The sequence below is a fragment of the Salmo salar genome, chromosome ssa06 (assembly GCF_905237065.1).
Source record: "Salmo salar chromosome ssa06, Ssal_v3.1, whole genome shotgun sequence".
Lineage (NCBI taxonomy): Eukaryota > Metazoa > Chordata > Actinopteri > Salmoniformes > Salmonidae > Salmo > Salmo salar.
In genome coordinates this window covers 19562270-19583750 of record NC_059447.1, presented here as the reverse complement: position 1 = coordinate 19583750, position 21481 = coordinate 19562270, and the positions used below count along the sequence as shown (strand labels likewise).

General features: G+C 43.8%; 1 protein-coding gene across 3 annotated transcripts in view; it reads left to right on the top strand.

Annotated features, from left to right (window-relative positions):
• The first annotated feature begins 226 nt into the window (after positions 1-226).
• Positions 227-21481, top strand: part of LOC106606526 (uncharacterized protein DDB_G0271670-like) — a 90811-nt gene continuing 69556 nt past the window's right edge. The window contains exons 1-7 of one of the 3 annotated variants that reach the window (XM_045719897.1): positions 227-285; positions 8034-8222; positions 9373-9938; positions 10462-10488; positions 10732-11072; positions 11594-11688; positions 16288-19985. In XM_045719897.1, coding sequence (XP_045575853.1) covers positions 8107-8222; positions 9373-9938; positions 10462-10488; positions 10732-11072; positions 11594-11688; positions 16288-16375 — 1233 coding nt within the window. In that variant the 5' untranslated portion in view covers positions 227-285; positions 8034-8106 and the 3' untranslated portion in view covers positions 16376-19985. Of the gene's footprint in view, positions 286-6936; positions 8223-9372; positions 9939-10461; positions 10489-10731; positions 11073-11593; positions 11689-16287; positions 19986-21481 lie in introns of those variants that run through there. The other 2 variants (XM_045719896.1, XM_045719898.1) reach the window with 2 other exon arrangements.

The following is a 21481-nucleotide window of genomic DNA, read 5'->3' as shown; positions in this document are numbered from 1 at the left end:
GTAAAATACATTTAATGAAACAAAACCTGAAGATGTTAACATCATTCAGCTACTGTAGCTGCCTACCTAACATCAACAGGCATCACCAGTAGAGCAACAATTAAAATTAGAAACCAAAAGTAAAGTTCCTGGCGATCTGACTCCCCCCTTCTGTCTGAACTTGGAATATTCCTGTTCGCGGGCTTTGGCCACTGACCCTCAACCTGATTGTTCTGTTCTGCGTTGTGTACTATTCTAATAATTTGAAGTTTGCTGGAATAACCATTTTAACTCTACTACAGGAGGGTAACGTATAATTCATTCAAATTACACATATTTAACATTTTTAAGTGCTTACTTGAGGTAGTCAATGAATTCCTTCTTGGGAAGAGTTTTTAGTTTCTCAAGGACTTGTGTCACACACATCTCTGCTGCCATCATGGCTTGTCTCTCTGTGTTATTACATACAATGATCATGAACGTGTTGATATTTTTTGGGATTAACTATAACAAAACAATCTATCCGGTTTCGTAATAAAAGAGTCGTTTTAGAAGTACTTACCGAATTTAGAGGTTGGTTGTGAAGGTTTGGGAAAACACTGTTGCTTTGGTGGTGTACTGGTTGAAGGGAAGGTGTCAGGATTTTTTCTTTTGCCTGAGAAAAAAACAACAAATAAATTGTTACTGTAATATTTATTTTTATTTAATTAAGCTCCAAAACCTTGTTTATTCTTTAAGAATGGTGCTGGCATAAATAGAGGGTGGAAATAGAGGAATATATGATTAAATGAGCAAGGTACATTATAATGTATTTTTTATATAGAAAACAAAATAATCTATACCTTGTGGACTAATGCTGGGAGATGCCGCCTTACACAATGGAATGTTGCAAGATAAAGGAAAGTAAATACATATTGTTTTAAATAAAACCATCATATAGGTATCATCCTTAATTTACACTTAGAGTACATACATTTTTTAAGGATAAGCGTTCTTTATGCTTTTATACTGCAATATACTTTACAAAGCAAAGGTCTGTAGGTGTCTGCCCGGTATGCTGAGAGACTTGGTTCACAACCCAATGCATACCTGGTCCAAGGAAGCCCATGCCATTGTGGAGGTTGTTTGAACTTGGCTTTCAGTTGCTGTCCCATCATTTTCTAACTCCTTTTGTATCACCTGTCATCAATAAATAAAGTAGTATAAAGTACATTTAAACCCCTTTGAACTATTTATAATTAAGCAATAAGGCCCGAGAAGGTGTGGTATATAGCCAAAATAAGGGCTGTTCTTATGCACGACGAAACGCAAATGCCTGGATACAGCCCTAAGCAGTGGTATATTGGCCATATACCAAAAAAAAACAATGTGCCTTATTGCTGTTATAAACTGGTTACCAATGTAATTAGAGCAGTAAAAACACATTTTTGTCATACATGTTGTATACGGTCTGATATAGACTATAGAACTGTTTGGCCATAATGACAATTGTTATGTTTGGAGGAGAAAGGGGGAAGCTTGCAAGCCGAAGAACACCATCCCAACCGTGAAGCACGGGGGTGGCATGTTGTGGGGGTTCTTTGTTGCAGGAGGGACTGGTGCACTTCACAAAATAGATGGCATCATGTAGAAGAAAAATTTGGTGGATATATTGAAGCAACTTATCAAGACATGAGTCAGGAAGATAAATCTTGGTTGCAAATGGGTCTTCTAAATGGACAATGACCCCAAGCATACTTCCAAAGTTGTGGCAAAATGATTTAACCTGTTGTGGTATAGGTGGCAGTATTTTCACGGACGGATGAAAAACATACCCAATTTAAACAGGTTACTACTCTGGCCCATAAACTAGAATATGCATATTATTAGTAGATTTGGATAGAAAACACTCTGAAGTTTCTAAAACTGTTTGAATGGTGTCTGTGAGTATAACAGAACTCATATGGTAGGCAAAAACCTGAGAAAATTTCATCCAGGAAGTGTCAGGTGTGAGAACTGTAGTTCTACTTTTGAATCCGTAGAGAAACTACAAATACTTATGAGTCACATTGCACTTCCTAAGGCTTCCATTGGCTGTCTAAAGCCTTTAGAAAGTGGATTGAGCCTTCTCCTGTCTCTGGGCAGATTATAGTAGCTCAGTTTCTCAGTGGACTGCCTGGGGACAAAGAGATTGGAAATGCGCGTTCCCGCAAGCACGGTGTTTTTTCTTTTCCTCCTTGAATGAATACACTATTGTCCGGTTGGAATATTATCGCATTTCTACGAGAAAAATAACATAAAAATGTATTTTAAACAGCGTTTGACATGCTTCTAAGTACGGTAATGGAACATTTTGACTTTTTTGTCTCGAAATGCGCTCGCGCGTTACCCTTTGGATAGTGACCTGAACGCACGAACAAAACAGAGGTATTTGGACATAACTATGGATTATTTCGAACAAAAACAACATTTGTTGTGGAAGTAGCAGTCCTGGGAGTGCATTCTGACGCAGATCTGCAAAGGTAATACAATATTTCTAATACTAATTCTGAGTTTAGGTGACCCCGAAGTTGGCGGATGTCTGAATAGCTAGCCGTGATGGCTGAGCTATGTACTCAGAATATTGAAAAATGTGCTTTCTCCGTAAAGCTATTTTAAAATCTGACACCGCGGTTGCATAAAGGAGTAGTCTATCTATAATTATTAAAATAATTGTTATGTATTTTGTCAAGGTTTATAATGAGTATTTTTGTAAATTCACCAGAAGTTTTTGGTGGAAAATACATTTTCTGAACATCAAGCGCCAATGTAAAATGCTGTTTTTGGATATAAATATGAACTTTATCGAACAAAACATACATGTATTGTGTAACATAATGTCCTAGGAGTGTCATCTGATGAAGATCGTCAAAGGTTAGTGCATAATTTAGCTGTGTTTTCGGTTTCTGTGACATATTTCCCTGCTTGGAAAATGGCTGTGTGATTATTTGTGTCTATGTACTCTCTTAACATAATCCAATGTTTTGCTTTCGCTGTAAAGCCTTTTTGAAATCGGACAATGTGGTTAGATTAACGAGAGTCTTATCTTTAAAATGGTGTAAAATAGTTGATTGTTTGAGAAAATTGAATTGTGGTATTTTAGTCGTTTTTGTATTTCACGCCATGCGATCCCATTGGCTATTGGCTAGGTGTCCCGCTGGCGGAACAGGGTTCCGCTAGCGGAACGTCTAGATGTAAGAAGATAAACAAATTAAAATATATTTTAGATTTTAGATTCTTCAAAGTAGCCACCCTTTGCCTTGATGACCTACTCCACCATAGAAAATAAGGACTCTCTATGGTCAGGACGTGACAGTACCCCCCCCCCCCCCAAAGGTGCAGACTCCGGCTGTAAAACCTGACACCAAAAGGGAGGGTTGGGGGGGTGTCTAGTGTCGGTGGCGGCTCTGGTGCAGAACAAAGAACCCTCTCAACCCGCGGATCTGCCAGCATCGGAGGCGGCACTGTTGCGGGAAGAAGAACCCACTCAGAATGCGAATCCACCATCTTTGGTGGTGGCTCATCCCGCGGATCCAGCCATGGACCCAGGCTGAACACTGTGCCTGGACTGGATCTCGATACCGAGGAAGGCTCCTGCCATGGAGCGTGACTGGACACCGGCCCTGGCCTGGACATCTGTGCAGAAGAAGACTCCTGCCATGGAACGGGACTGGATGCCGTGTCTGGACTGGGCATCGGCGCGGAGGAAGACTCCGGCCATGGAGCAGGACTGGACGCCGTGCTTGGACTGGGCATCGGCGCAGGGGAAGGCTCCGGCCTTAGAGCTGGACTGGACACCTGGACTGGGCATCGGAGCAGAGGGAGGCTCCTGCCCTGGAGAAGGACTGCACGCCTTGCCTGGAAGCTCCGTACCGTTGATCCCCGCTGAAGGTTCTGAACCGTTGACCATCTCAGGAGATTCCGGACCGTGGACCGTCTCAGGAGGTTCCGGACTGTGAAACGTCGCCGGAAGCTCTGGACTGGAAACTGTCGCCGGAAGCTCTGGAATGGAAACTGTCGCCGGAAGCTCTGGACTGGAAACTGTCGCCAGAAGCTCTGGACTGGGGACCGTCTCCGGAAGCTCTGGACTGGGAACCGTCGCCGGAAGCTCTGGACTGGTAACCGTCGCCGGAAGCTCTGGACTGTGAAGGCGCACTGGAGGCCTGGTGCATGGAGCTGGCACAGGACGCACTGGGCTGTGGAGGTGCACTGGAGACCTGGTGCGTAGAACCGGCATCAATGGTACCGGTTCGACGACACACTTTGCACGGTGAGTGCGAGGAGCTGGCACAAGACGTACTGGCCTGTGGAGGCGCTCTGGAGACTTGGTGCGTAGAACCGGCACAGGTGTCGCCAGACTGGTGACACGCACTTCAGGGCGAGTGCGGGGAGCAGGCACAGGACGTACCTGACTGGGAAGGTGCACTTGAAGGAGAGTGCGAGGAGCAGGCACAGGACGTACCGGACTGGGAAGGCGCACTTGAGGGAGAGTGCGAGGAGCAGGCACAGGACGTACCGGACTGGGGACATGCACTTCAGGGAGAGAGCGAGGAACAGGCACAGGTTGCACCAGACTGCTAACCGGATCCTCTGGTCGGATGTTGAGCAGAACACACTTGCACATCTCTCTCATCTCACTCTCTCCCAACTTCGCCATTGCCTCCCTGACAGTCTCTGGCTCTTCCCTCTGCCCAGTCGCCAGCTCCATGTGCCCCCCCCCAAAAACATTTTTTTTACTTGGGGTTGTCCTTGGGCTTTCTGTAGCTGCGAACCCTGTCGTCGTTGCTGTCTTCCATTATCTCCTTCCGATGTCCAGAAATCCTTCACCTGGTGAACACGCTGCTTGGTCCTGGTTTGGTGGGATATTCTGTCACAATCGTCGTAATAATTGTACCAAGGCGCAGCGTGAGTAGCTTTTCCACATATTTATTATAATGTGAAACTTCGCAAAATACAAAAACAATAAATGAACAAACGATATGTGAAGCTCAAGCAGTGCTCATAGGCAACTACACAGAAACAATATCCCACAAACACAGGTGGGAAAAACAACTACTTAAATATGATCCCCAATTAGAGATTACCAGCTAGACTAAGCCCCCAGTCACGCCCTGACCTACTCCACCATAGAAAATAAGGACTCTCTATGGTCAGGACGTGACATTAGGTGCCTATCGGCAAACTCCAAGCGGCTGTCATGTACCTTTTACTGAGGAGTGGCTTCTGTCTGGCCACTCTACCATAAAGGCCTTTTTGGTGGTGTGCTGCAGAGATGGTTCTCCTTCTGGAAGGTTCTCCCATCTCCACACAGGAACTCTCAACCTGCTCCACTACAGCCCAGTCGATGAGAATGGGGGCGTGCTCAGTCCTCCTTTACCTGTAGTCCACAATCATATCCTTAGTCTTGGTGAAGTTGAGGGATAGGTTTATTCTGGCACCACCCGGCCAGGTCTCTGACCTCCTCCCTATAGGCTGTCTCGTCATTGTTGGTGATCAGGCCTACCACTGTTGTGACGTCTGCAAACGTAATGATGGTGTTGGAGTCGTGCCTGGCCATGCAGTCGTGGGTGAACAGGGAGTACAGGAGGGGACAATTTCTCAAGCAATAATTTTGCTAGGACTGTCTGGGAGTGGTCTGAGTGGGGAGGTGAAAACTGAAAACTAGCTGTTATTGACAGAGAGGTTTGGAACTCGTTTTCTTATTGGTATATTAACAAATTTATTGCCAGGTGATGTCATCAGGCATGCCAAAATTCCATCCCACCAAAACAGTCTGAAATTTCAGGCAGTCTTTTCAGACAGCTCCTATACTAAAATGGCATTATTATAATTTACACAATTTCACGGTATTATTCCAACCTCATATAAAAAAAAGTCACATTTTTGACTGTTCTGGGCCTTTAACATAGTGTGTGGGGTAACAACATAGACAACTCTCTGCTAATATCCCATCCTACCTGGTGTGGCCTCTAACATGATCTGTAGTGGGCACACACACTCTCTGGAAGAACACACACTCTCTGGAAGAGCACACACTCCCTGGAAGAGCACACACTCCCTGGAAGAGCACACACTCCCTAGAAGAGCACACACACTCCCTAGAAGAGCTCACACTCCCTAGAAGAGCTCACACTCCCTAGAAGAGCTCACACTCCCTATAAGAGCACACACACTGTGGAAGAGCACACAGTCACATTGAGAGGTGTTGGTGTGTGTAGGAGAGCCAGGTGGAGCAGCAAGCAGGAGGAGGAAAGCAAAGCCCATAATTGGCTCTGGATGGGATGGTGTAATCCTGAGGTCTTAGGGCCAGGAGGACACAACACACACAGGCCTGGGGATTGACTGATGGAGGAGGCCTCTACAGCCAGAGCCCCTGTTTATATGTTGGGGGCCTTTAGAGAAGGAGTGGCATCTGAGAACAGCCTGGCTGTGTGTGGGACCCACCCCCTGTTCTTCCTTCAGTGTTGCATTGTTTTAAATGGCTGCCACATGTTGTTGTTCAGAACTTGGTCTTATGGACTCTCACTGTTGTGGTTGCAACATGAATGAGACCATGTGTTTGTGCTTACATTTTGTTCCTGCATCCCATCTCCATTACAGGAAGGGAAGTTCTTGAACACAGTCAGTCAGCTAAGATGCTTTTCTCCTCCTCAACTGCCCTGCTTGTCTGTCAGGGGGATTTAGATGACTGACATACAAAGGAGAGGAGTCCCAACCTACTGTAGGATAATATTACCCTACTGCTGTGTGTTTAACATCAAATCACAATTGTTAGTACCTGTGTGTGTGTGTGTGTGTGTGTGTGTGTGTGTGTGTGTGTGTGTGTGTGTGTGTGTGTGTGTGTGTGTGTGTGTGTGTGTGTGTGTGTGTGTGTGTGTGCACAAGCAATAGACAAGACTCAAGTATACTCTCTGAAAGGATCTGTTTCTAAGAGCCAATGTGGCAATAATGATTTAGATGTTCTATGATGGAATGTTGGTCTTGGCCCTGCCTGCATACTCAGCCTGGGGGTGTGGTCTGGTATGAGTGAGTGCAGAAGTGTCCAATTCTATATTCAGAATATTTACATTCTGTCTCCACTCCACATCTTATATTTACATGATCTTTTCCAAAAGGTACACACATTTTCATACTGGTCCCCCATGGGATATGAACCCACAACCCTGGTGTTGCAAGCAACATATTCTAACAAGTAAGCCACACAGGACTGGTATATGGTGTCCTTTTCCATTATCCATCTGTCTGGGCCTCTCCTCTTTCACATACAGTCCTTGTTCTTTCTCCATTTGTATTCTTTCCTCGTGTTTATTGGGTGAGTCATTTCCAGAGAGCCCAGTGTTCAGCTCCAGGAACAGTTCCTATGGTAACATTCTCTCCCTACTGAGCTGCTACAGCTGTCCCAATGCTGTGTTGCTGTTGTTTACAAAACAAAGTGTCTCTCTCTAGTTTATATATGTGACTAAGATACAGTCAATGGATGGGAGGAAGTTGGGAATGTCCGTATTAATCACGTTATGCTAACTAAGCCCTGGGCCTGCATTAATAAAGCTCTTAGAGTAGGAGTGCTGATCTGGGATCAGTTTAGCCTTTTAGGTGATAATGAATAAGTTAACTGTTATGAATACTGGCCCTGACTGACTCAGAGGGAGAGGGTTGTTGATTTCATGTTGCGGTAAGCTGAAACCACAGAAGTGCTGATCTGATTCAGACCAAGGCCTCTGTCTTACAGCAAATGATAAGATGCTCAGGCACTGTGACTGAGTCATACAGTACCTAAATTCACCACACCTCTCTTTCTCTCTCCCTTCCCCCTCCCCCTCTGTTTCTCTCTCTCCCTCTCTTTCTTGCCATCTAATTTCTTCTCCCTTGCTGTCTCTCTTGCCATATCACACTGTATCATCTCTCTTCCCCTGTCCTCGCTTTCCTCTCTATGCCATATCACTATCCCACTCTCTTGCCATCTCCTCTCTTCCTCTCATCTCTTTCTCCTGCTCTCTTTCTTCTCTCTCTCTCTTTCCCTATCCTTCTGTCCTTAGCTCCAGCTACTCGACTGTGGCCCTAGAGTTTGAGAAGGCGCATCAGATCGCTCCCGTGTTCAACTCGCCCAGGATGTCGCGGCGGAGCCTGCGTCTGCAGACCACTGGCGGTCTCTATGGCAATGACAGCCTGGCTGACTTCTCCTCCCAGAACCACAGCAGCGGAGGGTCCAGTCAGACAGAGTCATGGTCAGACTACACAGGGTCCAGTCATTGAGAGTCATGGTCAGACTACACAGGGTCCAGTCAGAAAGAGTCATGGTCAGACTACACAGGGTCCAGTCAGAGAGAGTCACGGTCAGACTACACAGGGTCCAGTCATTGAGAGTCATGGTAAGACTACACAGGGTCCAGTCAGAAAGAGTCATGGTCAGACTACACAGGGTTTCAGTCAGAGAGAGTCACGGTCAGACTACACAGGGTCCAGTCAGAGAGTCATGGTCAGACTACACAGGGTCCAGTCATTGAGAGTCATGGTAAGACTATACAGGGTCCAGTCAGAGAGAGTCACGGTCAGACTACACAGGGTCCAGTCATTGAGAGTCTTGGTCAGACTACACAGGGTCCAGTCAGAGAGAGTCACGGTCAGACTACACAGGGTCCAGTCAGAGAGAGTCATGGTCAGACTACACAGGGTCCAGTCAGAGAGAGTCATGGTCAGACTACACAGGGTCCAGTCAGAGAGTCATGGTCAGACTACACAGGGTCCAGTCAGAGAGTCATGGTCAGACTACACAGGGTCCAGTCAGAGAGAGTCATGGTCAGACTACACAGGGTCCAGTCAGAGAGAGTCATGGTCAGACTACACAGGGTCCAGTCAGAGAGTCATGGTCAGACTACACAGGGTCCAGTCAGAGAGAGTCACGGTCAGACTACACAGGGTCCAGTCAGAGAGTCATGGTCAGACTACACAGGGGAAGGGAGTCAATGGACACACACAAACGCACTCAGGCAGACAAAAAAGTTAGAAACATTAGCCTTATATTAACATTAAACATGTACACACAGAGGCAGCTGGAGGCAGATACACACAGAGGCAGATACACACAGAGGCAGATACACACAGAGGCAGATACACACAGATGCAGATACACACAGAGGCAGATACACACAGAGGCAGATACACACAGAGGCAGATACACACAGACGCAGATACACACAGAGGCAGATACACACAGAGGCAGATACACACAGAGGCAGATACACACAGAGGCAGATACACATAGAGGCAGATACACATAGATGCAGATACACACAGAGGCAGACACACACAGAGGCAGCTGGAGGCAGATACATGCAGACTTCTATAATATCTACCTATCTCTCTCCTGTCTCTCAGGATGGTGAGGAGCAGAAAGCAGCAGCAGCAGTCTGCCTCCAGCTCCCAGTCCCTGAATCAGTCCCGGTCTCTGAACCAGTCCCTGTCCCTGAACCAGTCCCTGTCCCTGAATCAGTCCCTGTCCCTGAACCAGTCCCTGTCCCTGAACCAGTCCCTGTCCCTGAATCAGTCCCTGTCCCTGAATCAGTCCCTGTCCCTGAACCAGTCCCTGTCCCTGAATCAGTCCCTGTCCCTGAACCAGTCCCTGTCCCTGAATCAGTCCCTGTCCCTGAATCTGTCCCTGAACCAGTCCCTGTCCCTGAATCAGTCCCTGTCCCTGAACCAGTCCCTGTCCCTGAACCAGTCCTGGTCCCTGAATCAGTCCCTGTCCCTGAACCAGTTCCGGTCCCTGAACCAGTCCCTGTCCCTGAATCAGACGCCACGCAAGACCCTCTCCTTCTCCACTACCAACACTCCCTCTACGGGCTGCACCACTGCCAGCGATGCCTCCCTGCTATCCTCCATCCTGGCCCAGTCCAGCCTCCGCCAGCGATCCACCACCACTACTACCACAGACGGCTACTGGGGTCAGTCCAAGAGGAAAGGGCAGGGCATGGGTCATACGATCAGAGGAAGGGTTACGTTTTATAGAGAGGATACATTAGCTCTATTCTGGTCCCAGATCTGTACGGTATGTGCATTAGCCAACTCCTCCGACTATCGTTGGCTTAACATGACGGGTATGGTCAGACAGTCTGTCATACAATGGCTAAAGCACAGGTCTAGGACCAGTCAACAGCATTAGAATATAAGAGGTTAAACTAGGACTGTAGCAGTTTAAGCTAACTAGCTAGCATGCTAATTTTAATTACTGCAGTTTGTTGTTTGTGTGTCTGTCTGATAAGTAAGGCAGGACTGATGAATGGTTTGTGGGAATACCAGGGGAGAGACGGGGCAGGCTGATTGTATAATCTCTCCATTTAATCCCTTTGATGTGGTTTTACAGAGATTAGCTGCGTTATTACCCGTGTGACCCAATACAATTAATGAATCAGTATTCAATGATCTCCCGCTGGCTTGGATGATTTGATAATGCTTTATTCTGTCTAGGTTCAGATCAGGATACCAATCTGAAAGGTGAGACTTCACCATTCATTCTAATGATATTTGTGAGCATTCACCCGGGTAGTGATCTTTTATTACGCATCATCACAACACTTTTCCAGGAAGTAAACACAGGCTTGCTTTAAGGCTAGCTCTGATGTGCAAAATAATTATATTTTGAGACCATATAAATGGACTGATGAGAAATAAATGAAGAAATGGTTTTCTAGTCAGAGTTGTACTTAAAAATGTTCATCTTGTGTGTGTTTCCCCCAGGGAGGAGTTCAAGGACTGACCACAGCTCAACGGGTGCGAACGGCGGCGTCAACACTGTGTCGCACAGCCACGCCATGGTCGCCAACGGTTACATCTGTAAAGACTGTTCCATACACTCTGAGAGGAAAGAAGCTCTCACCACATACTCCTCCCCTTCCTCATCTCAGGTTGCCTCTGCTGCAGCAGCTGCCTCCGCCTTCTCCTCCTCCTCTTCCTCGTCTCAGGCTGCCTCTGCAGCAGCAGCAGCTGCCACCACACTTTCATCCTCCTCTTCCTCATCTCAGGCTGCCTCTGCTGCAGCAGTTTATACTGAACGGTCAAGAGTCAGAGGAGCAAGACTGGTGAGAACCTTACCTAGTGTGCACACAACTGACTGGGGAGTGAAACTGGGTTGTGTTCATTAGGCACCAAATGGAAGAAAACAGACTGAATCATGGAGGGACAACCTGGACGCAAATGTTCATTTTCTATTGCAAAACGCTTTCTGTTGCATTCCCTAATGAACATGACCCAGTGTTCCTGTCCTAGTAAAAAGGTAAACAGGAGGTTATTTCTGTTTGATGGTTTACAAACCTGTGCATATCACACTGTTTCCTTAATTTATAAAATCTCTGTATCCCGTTAGGAGACCACCTTAAAAGCCCAGAATGTCCGAAATAAGTTAAAATGATCAGTCAACCAGCCATTTCTTGTGTGTTTCTCTGTTTCTGTTCGCTTGTTAGGGCTAACGCTATGTGAGTTTCCACTTAGGAGAAGGACCCATTTCTCCACCTTTTATATGTCCGGCTAAGTTAACTAACCTGCTGTCCTTTCTCTGTCTAAGTCTCCTGGTGTCAGTCTCTAACACGTGTTTCCACTACAGCAGACGAGCCCTGGCCCCCATAGTGTCCATGATGACACTGCTCTTCCAGAACATTCTGTGCCTGGGCACAAGGGCCAAGAGCCACTCAGGCAAAGGTATATGAAATGCTTACTACTGGGGTCTGTTCAGAGGGGCGCAACTTTACAAAATGTTCACATAGAAATGTAGAACAGATATGGTGAAGAATTGGGCATCATATCAGCTCTATTCATTGTATTTCTATCTGCAAATTTTACCTCACTGAATTCCCCCTTATACTACTTCCCATCCCACCTATCTCGCTCTCCTTCTTTTTCTTCTGTCTTTCATGGTTGGATTTATCCAAAGCTGTTCAACCTGATAATCTCAAGGGACTGGACCCGAGTTAATCGTAATAGTGCTATAAAAATATATATTTTTAAGATTCAAAGGGATTTCCACTCCTGTCTCTTTCCAGCCTCAAAACTGTGACGTTCGAGGTGGAAATAGAATAGCCTGGTCACAGATCTGTATGGGCCTTAAAACCTCTTATGGACAGGCGTTCCGCTAGCTCTCAAACATATGACTATTTTACACCATTTGAAAGACAAGACTCTCCTTTATCTAACCACATTGTCCGATTTCAAAAAGGCTTTACAGCGAAAGCAAAACATTGGATTATGTCAGGAGAGTACCCAGCCAGAAATAATCACACAGCCATTTTTCAAGCTAGCATATATGTCACAAAAACCAAAACCACAGCTAAATGCAGCACTAACCTTTGATGATCTTCCTCAGATGACACTCCTAGGACATTATGTTATACAATACATGCATGTTTTGTTCAATCAAGTTCATATTTATATCAAAAACCAGCTTTTTACATTAGCATGTTTTGTTCAGAACTAGCATACCCACCGCAAACTTCCGGTGAATTTACTAAATTAATCACGATAAAACGTTGACAAAAAAGATAACAATTATTTTAAAAATTATAGATACAGAACTCCTTTATGCAATCGCGGTGTGAGATTTTAAAATAGCTTTTCGGTGAAAGCACATTTTGCAATATTCTGAGTAGATAGCCCGGCCATCACGGCTAGCTAATTTGACACCCACCAAGTTTGGCCCTCACCAAACTCAGATTTACTATAAGAAAAATTGGATTACCTTTGCTGTTCTTCGTCAGAATGCCCAGGACTTCTACTTCAACAACAAAGGTTGTTTTGGTTCGAAATAATCCATAGTTATATCCAAATAGCTCCGTTTTGTTTGTGCGTTCAAGTCACTATCCGAAGGGTGACGCGCCGGCGCGTTTCATGACAAAAAAATTCAAAATATTCCATTACCGTATTTCGAAGCATGTCAAACACTGTTTAAAATCAATTTTTATGCGATTTTTCTCGTAAAATAGCTATAATAGTCCAACCGGGCGACAACGTATTCGTTCAAACACTGAAAGAAAAAAATGGAGTCGTCTCATGCACGAGCGCCTCAGTGTCATTGTTCCCAGAAGGACCACTCACCAAAACCCCTGCTGTTTTTCGCCCAGAGACTGCAGAGCTATCATTCCACATTCTGACCCCTTCCTAGAGCCAATGAAAGCCTTAGAAAATGTCACGTTACAGCACAAAGGCTGTATTTTTGATAGAGAGGCTATAGAAGGACAAGAAATGGTCAGACAGGGCACTTCCCGTATAGAATCTTCTCAGGTTTTGGCCTGCCATATGAGTTCTGTTATACTCACAGACACCATTCAAACAGTTTTAGAAACTTTAGAGTATTTTCTATCCAAATAAAATAATTATATGCATATTCTAGTTACTGGGCAGGAGTAGTAACCAGATTAAATCAGGTATGTTTTTTATCCGGCCGTGAAAATATTGCCCCCTATCCCAAACAGGTTAACATTAGTCAGATGAGTTGTTTAAATTACGCAAAAATACAAATTTATAGTCTGAGTTGTCGGCTAAATAAAGCAAAATACTGATCTGGTCCCGGGCTGGAAAGGGGACGGGGGTTTACCACAGATAACTCTCTTTCAGTCTTCAGAGCCTCTCTCTCCAGCTCTGTCCATCTACCTCTGCATGCTCATCAAATCAAATCAAATCAAATGTATTTATATAGCCCTTCGTACATCAGCTGATATCTCAAAGTGCTGTACAGAAACCCAGCCTAAAACCCCAAACAGCAAGCAATGCATGTGAAAGAAGCACGGTGGCTAGGAAAAACTCCCTAGGAAAAACTCCCTAAAAAAGGCCAAAAACCTTGGAAGAAACCTAGAGAGGAACCAGGCTATGAGGGGTGGCCAGTCCTCTTCTGGCTGTGCCGGGTGGATATTATAACAGAACATGGTCAAGATGTTAAAATGTTCATAAATGACCAGCATGGTCAAATAATAATAATCATAGTAGTTGTCGAGGGTGCAACAAGCACATCCGGTGAACAGGTCAGGGTTCCATAGCCGCAGGCAGAACAGTTGAAACTGGAGCAGCAGCACGGCCAGGTGGACTGGGGACAGCAAGGAGTAATCATGCCAGGTAGTCCTGAGGAATGGTCCTAGGGCTCAGGTCCTCCGAGAGAAAGAAAGAAAGAAAGAAAGAAAGAAAGAAAGAAAGAAAGAAAGAAAGAAAGAAAGAAAGAAAGAAAGAAAGAAAGAAAGAAAGAGAGAATTAGCGAGAGCATATTTAAATTCACACAGGACACCGGATAAGACAAGAGAAATTCTCCAGATGTAACAGACTGACCCTAGCCCCCCGACACATAAACTACTGCAGCATAAATACTGGAGGCTGAGACAGGAGGGATCAGAAGACACTGTGGCCCCATCCGATGATACCCCCGGACAGGGCCAAACAGGCAGGATATAACCCCACCCACTTTGCCAAAGCACAGCCCCCACACCACTAGAGGGATGTCTCCAACCACCAACTTACCGTCCTAAGACAAGGCCGAGTATAGCCCACAAAGATCTCCGCCACGGCACAACCCAAGGGGGGGGCGCCAACCCAGACAGGAAGACCACGTCAGTGACTCAACCCACTCAAGTGACGCACCCCTCCCATGGACGGCATGGAAGAACACCAGTAAGCCAGTGACTCAGCCCCTGTAATAGGGTTAGAGGCAGAGAATCCCAGTGGAGAGAGGGGAACCGGCAAGGCAGAGACAGCAAGGGCGGTTCGTTGCTCCAGCCTTTCCGTTCACCTTCACACTCCTGGGCCAGACTATACTTAATCATAGGACCTATTGAAGAGATAAGTCTTCAGTAAAGACTTAAAGGTTGAGACTGAGTCTGCGTCTCTCACATGGGTAGGCAGACAATTCCATAAAAATGGAGCTCTATAGGAGAAAGCCCTACCTCCAGCCGTTTGCTTAGAAATTCTAGGGACAATTAGGAGGCCTGCGTCTAATATTGCAAAGCTGGTTTTTGAAATAAATATGAACTTGATTGAACAAAACATGCATGTATTGTATAACATAATGTCCTAGGGTTGTCATCTGATGAAGATCATCAAAGGTTAGTGCTGCATTTAGCTGTGGTTTGGGTTTATGTGACATTATATGCTAGCTTGAAAAATGGGTGTCTGATTATTTCTGGCTGGGTACTCTGCTGACATAATCTAATGTTTTGCTTTCGTTGTAAAGCCTTTTTGAAATCGGACAGTGTGGTTAGATTAACGAGAGTCTTGTCTTTAAAATGGTGTAAAATAGTAATATGTTTGAAAAATTGAAGTTTTTGCATTTTTGAGGTTTTTGAATAACGCGCCACGGGATTACACTGGCTGTTACGTAGGTGGGACGATTTGGTGCCACCTACCCTAGAGAGGTTAACATTATGTTTTCGAATGACATCCCCAAGAGGTAAAATATATAGTGAAAACAATGGTGGTCCTAAAACGGAACCTTGAGGAACACCGAAATGTACAATTGACTTGTCAGAGGACAAACCATTCACAGAGACAAACTGATATCTTTCCGACAGATAAGATCTAAACCAGGCCAGAACTTGTCCATGTAGACCAATTTGGGTTTCCAATCTCTCCAAAAGAATGTGGTGATCGATGGTATCAAAAGCAGCACTAAGATCTAGGAGCACGAGGACAGATGCAGAGCCTCGGTCTGACGTCATTTAAAGGTCATTTACCACCTTCACAAGTGCAGTCTCAGTGCTATGATGGGGTCTAAAACCAGACTGAAGCGTTTCGTATACATTAATAATCATATTTACTCATCACTGAAACAGTCCTCCATACTTCTTAAAAACCTCTTGGGGATAGAATCCCACTGACGGGATTGCTAGCATGGCGCGAAATTCAAAACAGCAAAAATCGAATAATTTCAATTTCTCAAACAATCATCTATTTTAGACAGAGACAGAACTCCTGTACCACCTCACTGCATGTCACTCATCTTTGTTTTCCTCCTACACTCTCGCTTTCTCTTTCTCCCTCTCTTGCTCATCTGCTCTCTCACTTTCTCTGTCTGTCTTTGTGTTTTGTTTATGTGTGTGTTTTCTCTCTTCATCCATCTCCGGTTTAATACAAGTCCACTTGATTACATCATAAACAAATGGTCTTCTTTCCACTTTGGTTGGTTCCCTTGGTGACATGCGAATTTCCCTCTTACCCTCTCTTTGTGTGTCGTTATATACAATGCGTCACAAACTCTTGGTCGCCACTCGCCTGCAGAATGAAAAGTTTTGGTATGTAAATATGATTATTAATAGTTTGTTGCAGCTCACTCCAGTTACTGTGGGAGTATGAATGTAAAAGACCACGTGACGGGAGACGGACACCCCCACTTTTTGAATGGCTCGTTGTGTAAGTAGCCAACACGCTCACCCACACACACACACTCCCATGTGTGTGCGCACACACACACACACACAAATTCCCTCTCAAGTGCTCTATACGTGCAAGGGGGCCACTTTGTCACCCTGATTGACCCAGAGTTAATTCAATGCGTGACCTATTTCCAGATCAGTGCACAGGGGTTACGTGAACCACTAGGGCCAGTGGCCAGCCGGTCACACCTCTTTCACCAGTCAGTGACTGTACTCTGGCTACTGGTCTCCCTAGTCAGATACAGCAGGTGTTTGTGTGTTTCCATACAAGCACTGAGAAGTTTTTTTTAAGATTATTTTGAAAAGGCCGAGACCCATAAAGATCAATCAGATGTATCTCTGTGAATGTTTCACTTCACTTTAAAGATTGTTTCAAGGAAACTGGGAGAAGATATAGTCCTGTAGTCCATATTCCATGATGTCTTATCTAACATCTTCCTAAATGACACTGGTGTCAGAGTCAGACAGAATGACATACGATCCTGACAATGCAGTTGAACAAACGTCAAACAGAGAACAAAGGCCTGTTTGACACAGAAGTTGCTAATCCAAACATCTGGAGAGGAGGGAGGAAGGGATGGGCTGTCACCAAAGAGAGAACCTGTAACGTTGCCTTTCTTTCTTGCACATGCGTACATCTCAGAAGATTGCTTTTTCATATTAACGTGGTTCCTGTGTTTTAAGGTGTTTTCTTAAGGTTTGATCATCTACGCATTTTGAATAAAGACAACCTGGAATGCAACCAGAGATTGACAGACAGACAGTTCTCTGTCAACTGTGTTGCAGCTCTTACACTGTGGACATTTCACTCATAAAGAAGCATTTTTTCTATGGTTGGTATATGTTCTAATATTTGATTTTCCTTACAATATTTGATTTTCCTTTCCTTTCCTTACATTTTCCTTACATTCTCAAAGAACTGTATATATACAAACAACAATTTACAGACACATACAAACAATGACTACATATCATCTGCCCAGACCTGCATGCTCACACCCCCATCCCTAGTGCCTGAATTATTGTTTGCCACTTGGTCTTAAACTGTACCAATTTGTTTTTCTCAGTCACCCATGCTATTTCAAAATTTCAATAATAAATAATTTTATTTTTCAATTGTGTCAATTGTAACAGATTGATTGACTTCCAACTTTTTAGTAAATGTTTTTTCAAGATGAGTGATGAGAAGAGAATCGTCCAGCCCATTGGGTATCTCACTACACCCCCACATGACATGTCTTGAAATATGCAGACAGATGGATTAAAAGTACGTTTACGTTGTAATACTTCTGATAGACAACTTTCTAGCTCCGCCCATAACTTCCAAACTTTGTAGCATTCTCAGAAAGTATGGTTAATGGAGTTATTATTAGTTTTACACTTGAGACATGACTTCGCTGTTGTGCTGTAGAATTTTTCTCTTGTATAATAAATTCTAAACATTAGTTTATACTGGATTAAGCATACATTTTCGTTAACTGTAATTTTGTTAGTTATGCTCCAACTTTCCTGCCATTTTATGCCAACATCAGGTCTTTTAAAATCTTGGTTCCAATAGTTTATATTTTTTTCTAAGAGATCGTCAGTTGGATATGCTCTCTACAAGGTTTTGTAGATATGCCCTATTATATGAGCCTCCTTTTCCGACTCCCTCAAGGTTGCTCTGAAGTCCAAAATATTTAAAATTGAAATTTCATGATTTGAAACTTTTATATTGCATGTATTTGAAACTATCTACATTGGTCAGAACAAAATAACTTTTTCATTCTGTCATGGACATAAATATATTTCTTGTTACCAAGTCATTTATGGTTTCTAGTGGTTAGAGCCTTGTGGTTAGAGTGTTGGGCCAGTAACCGAAAGGTTACTATATGTCACAAGTAAAAGCCTTGGGTAGAGAGTTGATACATTTCCAAGTCTGGAAGGTTTAACCACCCTCTAACCTAGGAAGATGGAAAACTTTCCTTTTTATTCTATGAATTTTATTTGAATGCTTTTACATTTCATACATTATTTAGAACTTCCATTTGACTTCTGATTTGTTAAGTTATATAAATGTTTTGCTTCTGAGTTGCATTGATGTTTATTGCATTTAATTTTACATAATTTTTAATCCATTCATTTGTTTGTGTTTTGTTTATTTTCTTTTCCTCCTTCTCTGCCATCCATCCGTCATGTGGTCTGCCTCAGGTGACGACTGTAAAAGGAAGCAGCACCTGGAGACCCACCTACTGGTCCACACTGGTCCACAGTCACACACACCTCCAGAACTCACCTTCTACTGGGGGGTCTGTGGACCCTTATAGCTTACACAGGTTAACCCCCTTCCTCCTCCTCCTCCTGGCTTCCTTACTGATCTAATACATATACAGGTTCCCAGTTTGGGAATACCTGGTTTAAATCATGTCCCGATGGACAGGCTTGTTCTCTGAATTCAACAATTATTTGGTTTGGTTGGCTTTGTTTCAAATTGTTCTATGCCATGGTAAATTTTAGTATCAACTTGTGGTGATAGATATTGTATCTTGTGGATGTAGGCCTACATATTTTTTATTTTTGGGGCCAGTGTGGTCTTCTTTTTCTAGTAGTGCTACTATCTAATGTATTGTAGGAATAGGCATGAATGACACCTGTGTTCTCAGTGTGTGAGTGTAGGCCTATGTGTTGCTGGGGAGGTGGGCCTCACCATGCCCAGGTACAGTCTATCTGCTTGGTGACACAGTCAACACTGCCTCCAGGATGGAATCAAAAACAAAGCGTAAGTCCTCTCAACTGCCACCAGAAAGCCCAATATGGCTAAAAGATTACGCAATTCTAGCCGGCGTTTTATATATTGCTTTATCCCACACTCCCAAAATAGGATTTTCCCTGGCATGTTGTTCGCAGCATACAGAATTTGAGAAAAGGCCTACTTATTATGACATGGGTGGATGTACTTCTTATGGAAAGAACAGAACAGAAGAAACATGTACGTCTGTCACGGGTGTCGTAAGGATTGGGCCAAGGTGCAGCGGGAATGTGAATGCTCATCTTCTTTATTAAATTCGAAGAAAACAAAACACTTAATACAAAAAACCAATGACGAGAAACAGTCCTGTAAGGAACACACTACTCAAAGAACAACTACCCACAAAAACCCATGAAAAAACACCCCTTCTAAATAGGACCTTCAATTAGAGGCAACGAGGAACAGCTGCCTACAATATTTTCAAATATGGTTTCATGTGAAACCATATTTTACATGTTAACACCACCTTTTCACATGTGAGGCGGATAACATGTTTTCACCTCACGTGATTTTCAGTTTTCAGTGGAATTGCTTTTTCACGTGTGAAAAACCTTTATGTGAAAATCACATTTGCCGTTTCACATGTAAAACAACACTACATGTGAACATTTCACTTTCACATGTGGAATTGCACGTTCATGACACACGCTCACTGAGTATGCAGGCAGGGCCAAGACCAGCACCAACATTCCATCATAGAACATCGAAATCATTATTGCCACATTGGCTCTCAGAAACAGATCCTTTCAGAGAGTATACTTGAGTCTTGTCTATTGCTTGTGTGCAGACACACACACACAATCACACACACACACACACACACACACACACACACACACACACACACACACACACACACACACACACACACACACACTCTCACACACTGTGATGACTAGCTTTTGTCTTTGTTCAGTTGAAGGGCTTAGAAGACTCTCTCCCTCTGGTTCATGGTGCTGATCATTTATCAATCTAAATGGTCTCTGCCCCGTACTATTTCAATGTGTTTTGTGTGTGGTTCATGCAGTTGAATATATCTGAGGTTTTCTGACAAACTTCAATATGTAAATGTCCAGCTGGTTGACAGTTGAATGTACTGCTGTCTTCTTATGTATTTTGCATTATGACAGAGACAGAGACGTGCTCTACGACAGAGACGTGCTCTACGACAGAGACGCGCTCCACGACAGAGACGCGCTCCACGACAGAGACGCGCTCCACGACAGAGACGCGCTCCATGACAGATAAGTGCTCTATGACAAAGACATGCTCTATGACACTCCATGTTTCAGATGTAGCTGATACACAAGCCTATTGTGGAGTCTTACAACAGCCCATTCATTATGTACAGCGATGTAGCAGCCTTTCAAAAAACTAGACATGGATTATCTATTGGTCGATGTGGGAAAACATGAAATGGAAACCAAAGTAACCTATCAGCTTGAGGTACACTGTGTGGACGGCCTTTCCTGAACCAGCTCAGCCAACACTAACCCCAAGGTCAACCATATGAAAACCATGACTTGAATTCATGCTCATACAAACCTGCTTTTAACACTTAGGGCTAGGCCCCTTTTTTCTCAATTTCCACATGAATGACATGCCCAAAGTAAACTGCCTGTTGCTCCGGCCCTGAAGCCAGGATATGCATATAATTGGTACCATTGGAAAGAAACCACTTTGAAGTTTGTAGAAATGTTAAAATAATGTAGAAGAACATAATACAATAGATATGGTAGGAGAAAATCCAAAGAAAAACCAACCAGATTTTTTTTGTTGAAAGACCATCCTCTTAGAATGGCAAGTATAAGGTCATATTGAAAATTAGCTCCCTGGATGCAATTCCTATGGCTTCCCCATGGTGTCAGCAGTCTATGTTGAAGTGTTCAGGCTTGTAATTTCAAAAACGAATAAGAAATATAAGTTTTAGTACAGGGACACAGTCTTGGAAATTCGTGATGGTGGCGCCATGAAGACAGGATGCACATGCTAAAATTTCTATTGAACATATTTCTTTCCGTAAGAAATATTATAGATTGATTACATTTTAGGGTATCTGAGGAGTATATAGAAACGTATTCTGACTTGTTGAAACAAAGTTTGCGGTAGATTTTCAGATTCCTTTCTCTGCGTGTTGATGGCGCCAACTAAACTGACTTTTTGGGATATAAAGAAGGATTTTATCTAACAAATCAACACTACATGTTATAGCTGGGATCCTTTGGATGACAAATCAGAGGAAGATATTTATAAAGTAAGTGAATATTTAATCGCTATTTGTGAATTTCTGAAACCTGTG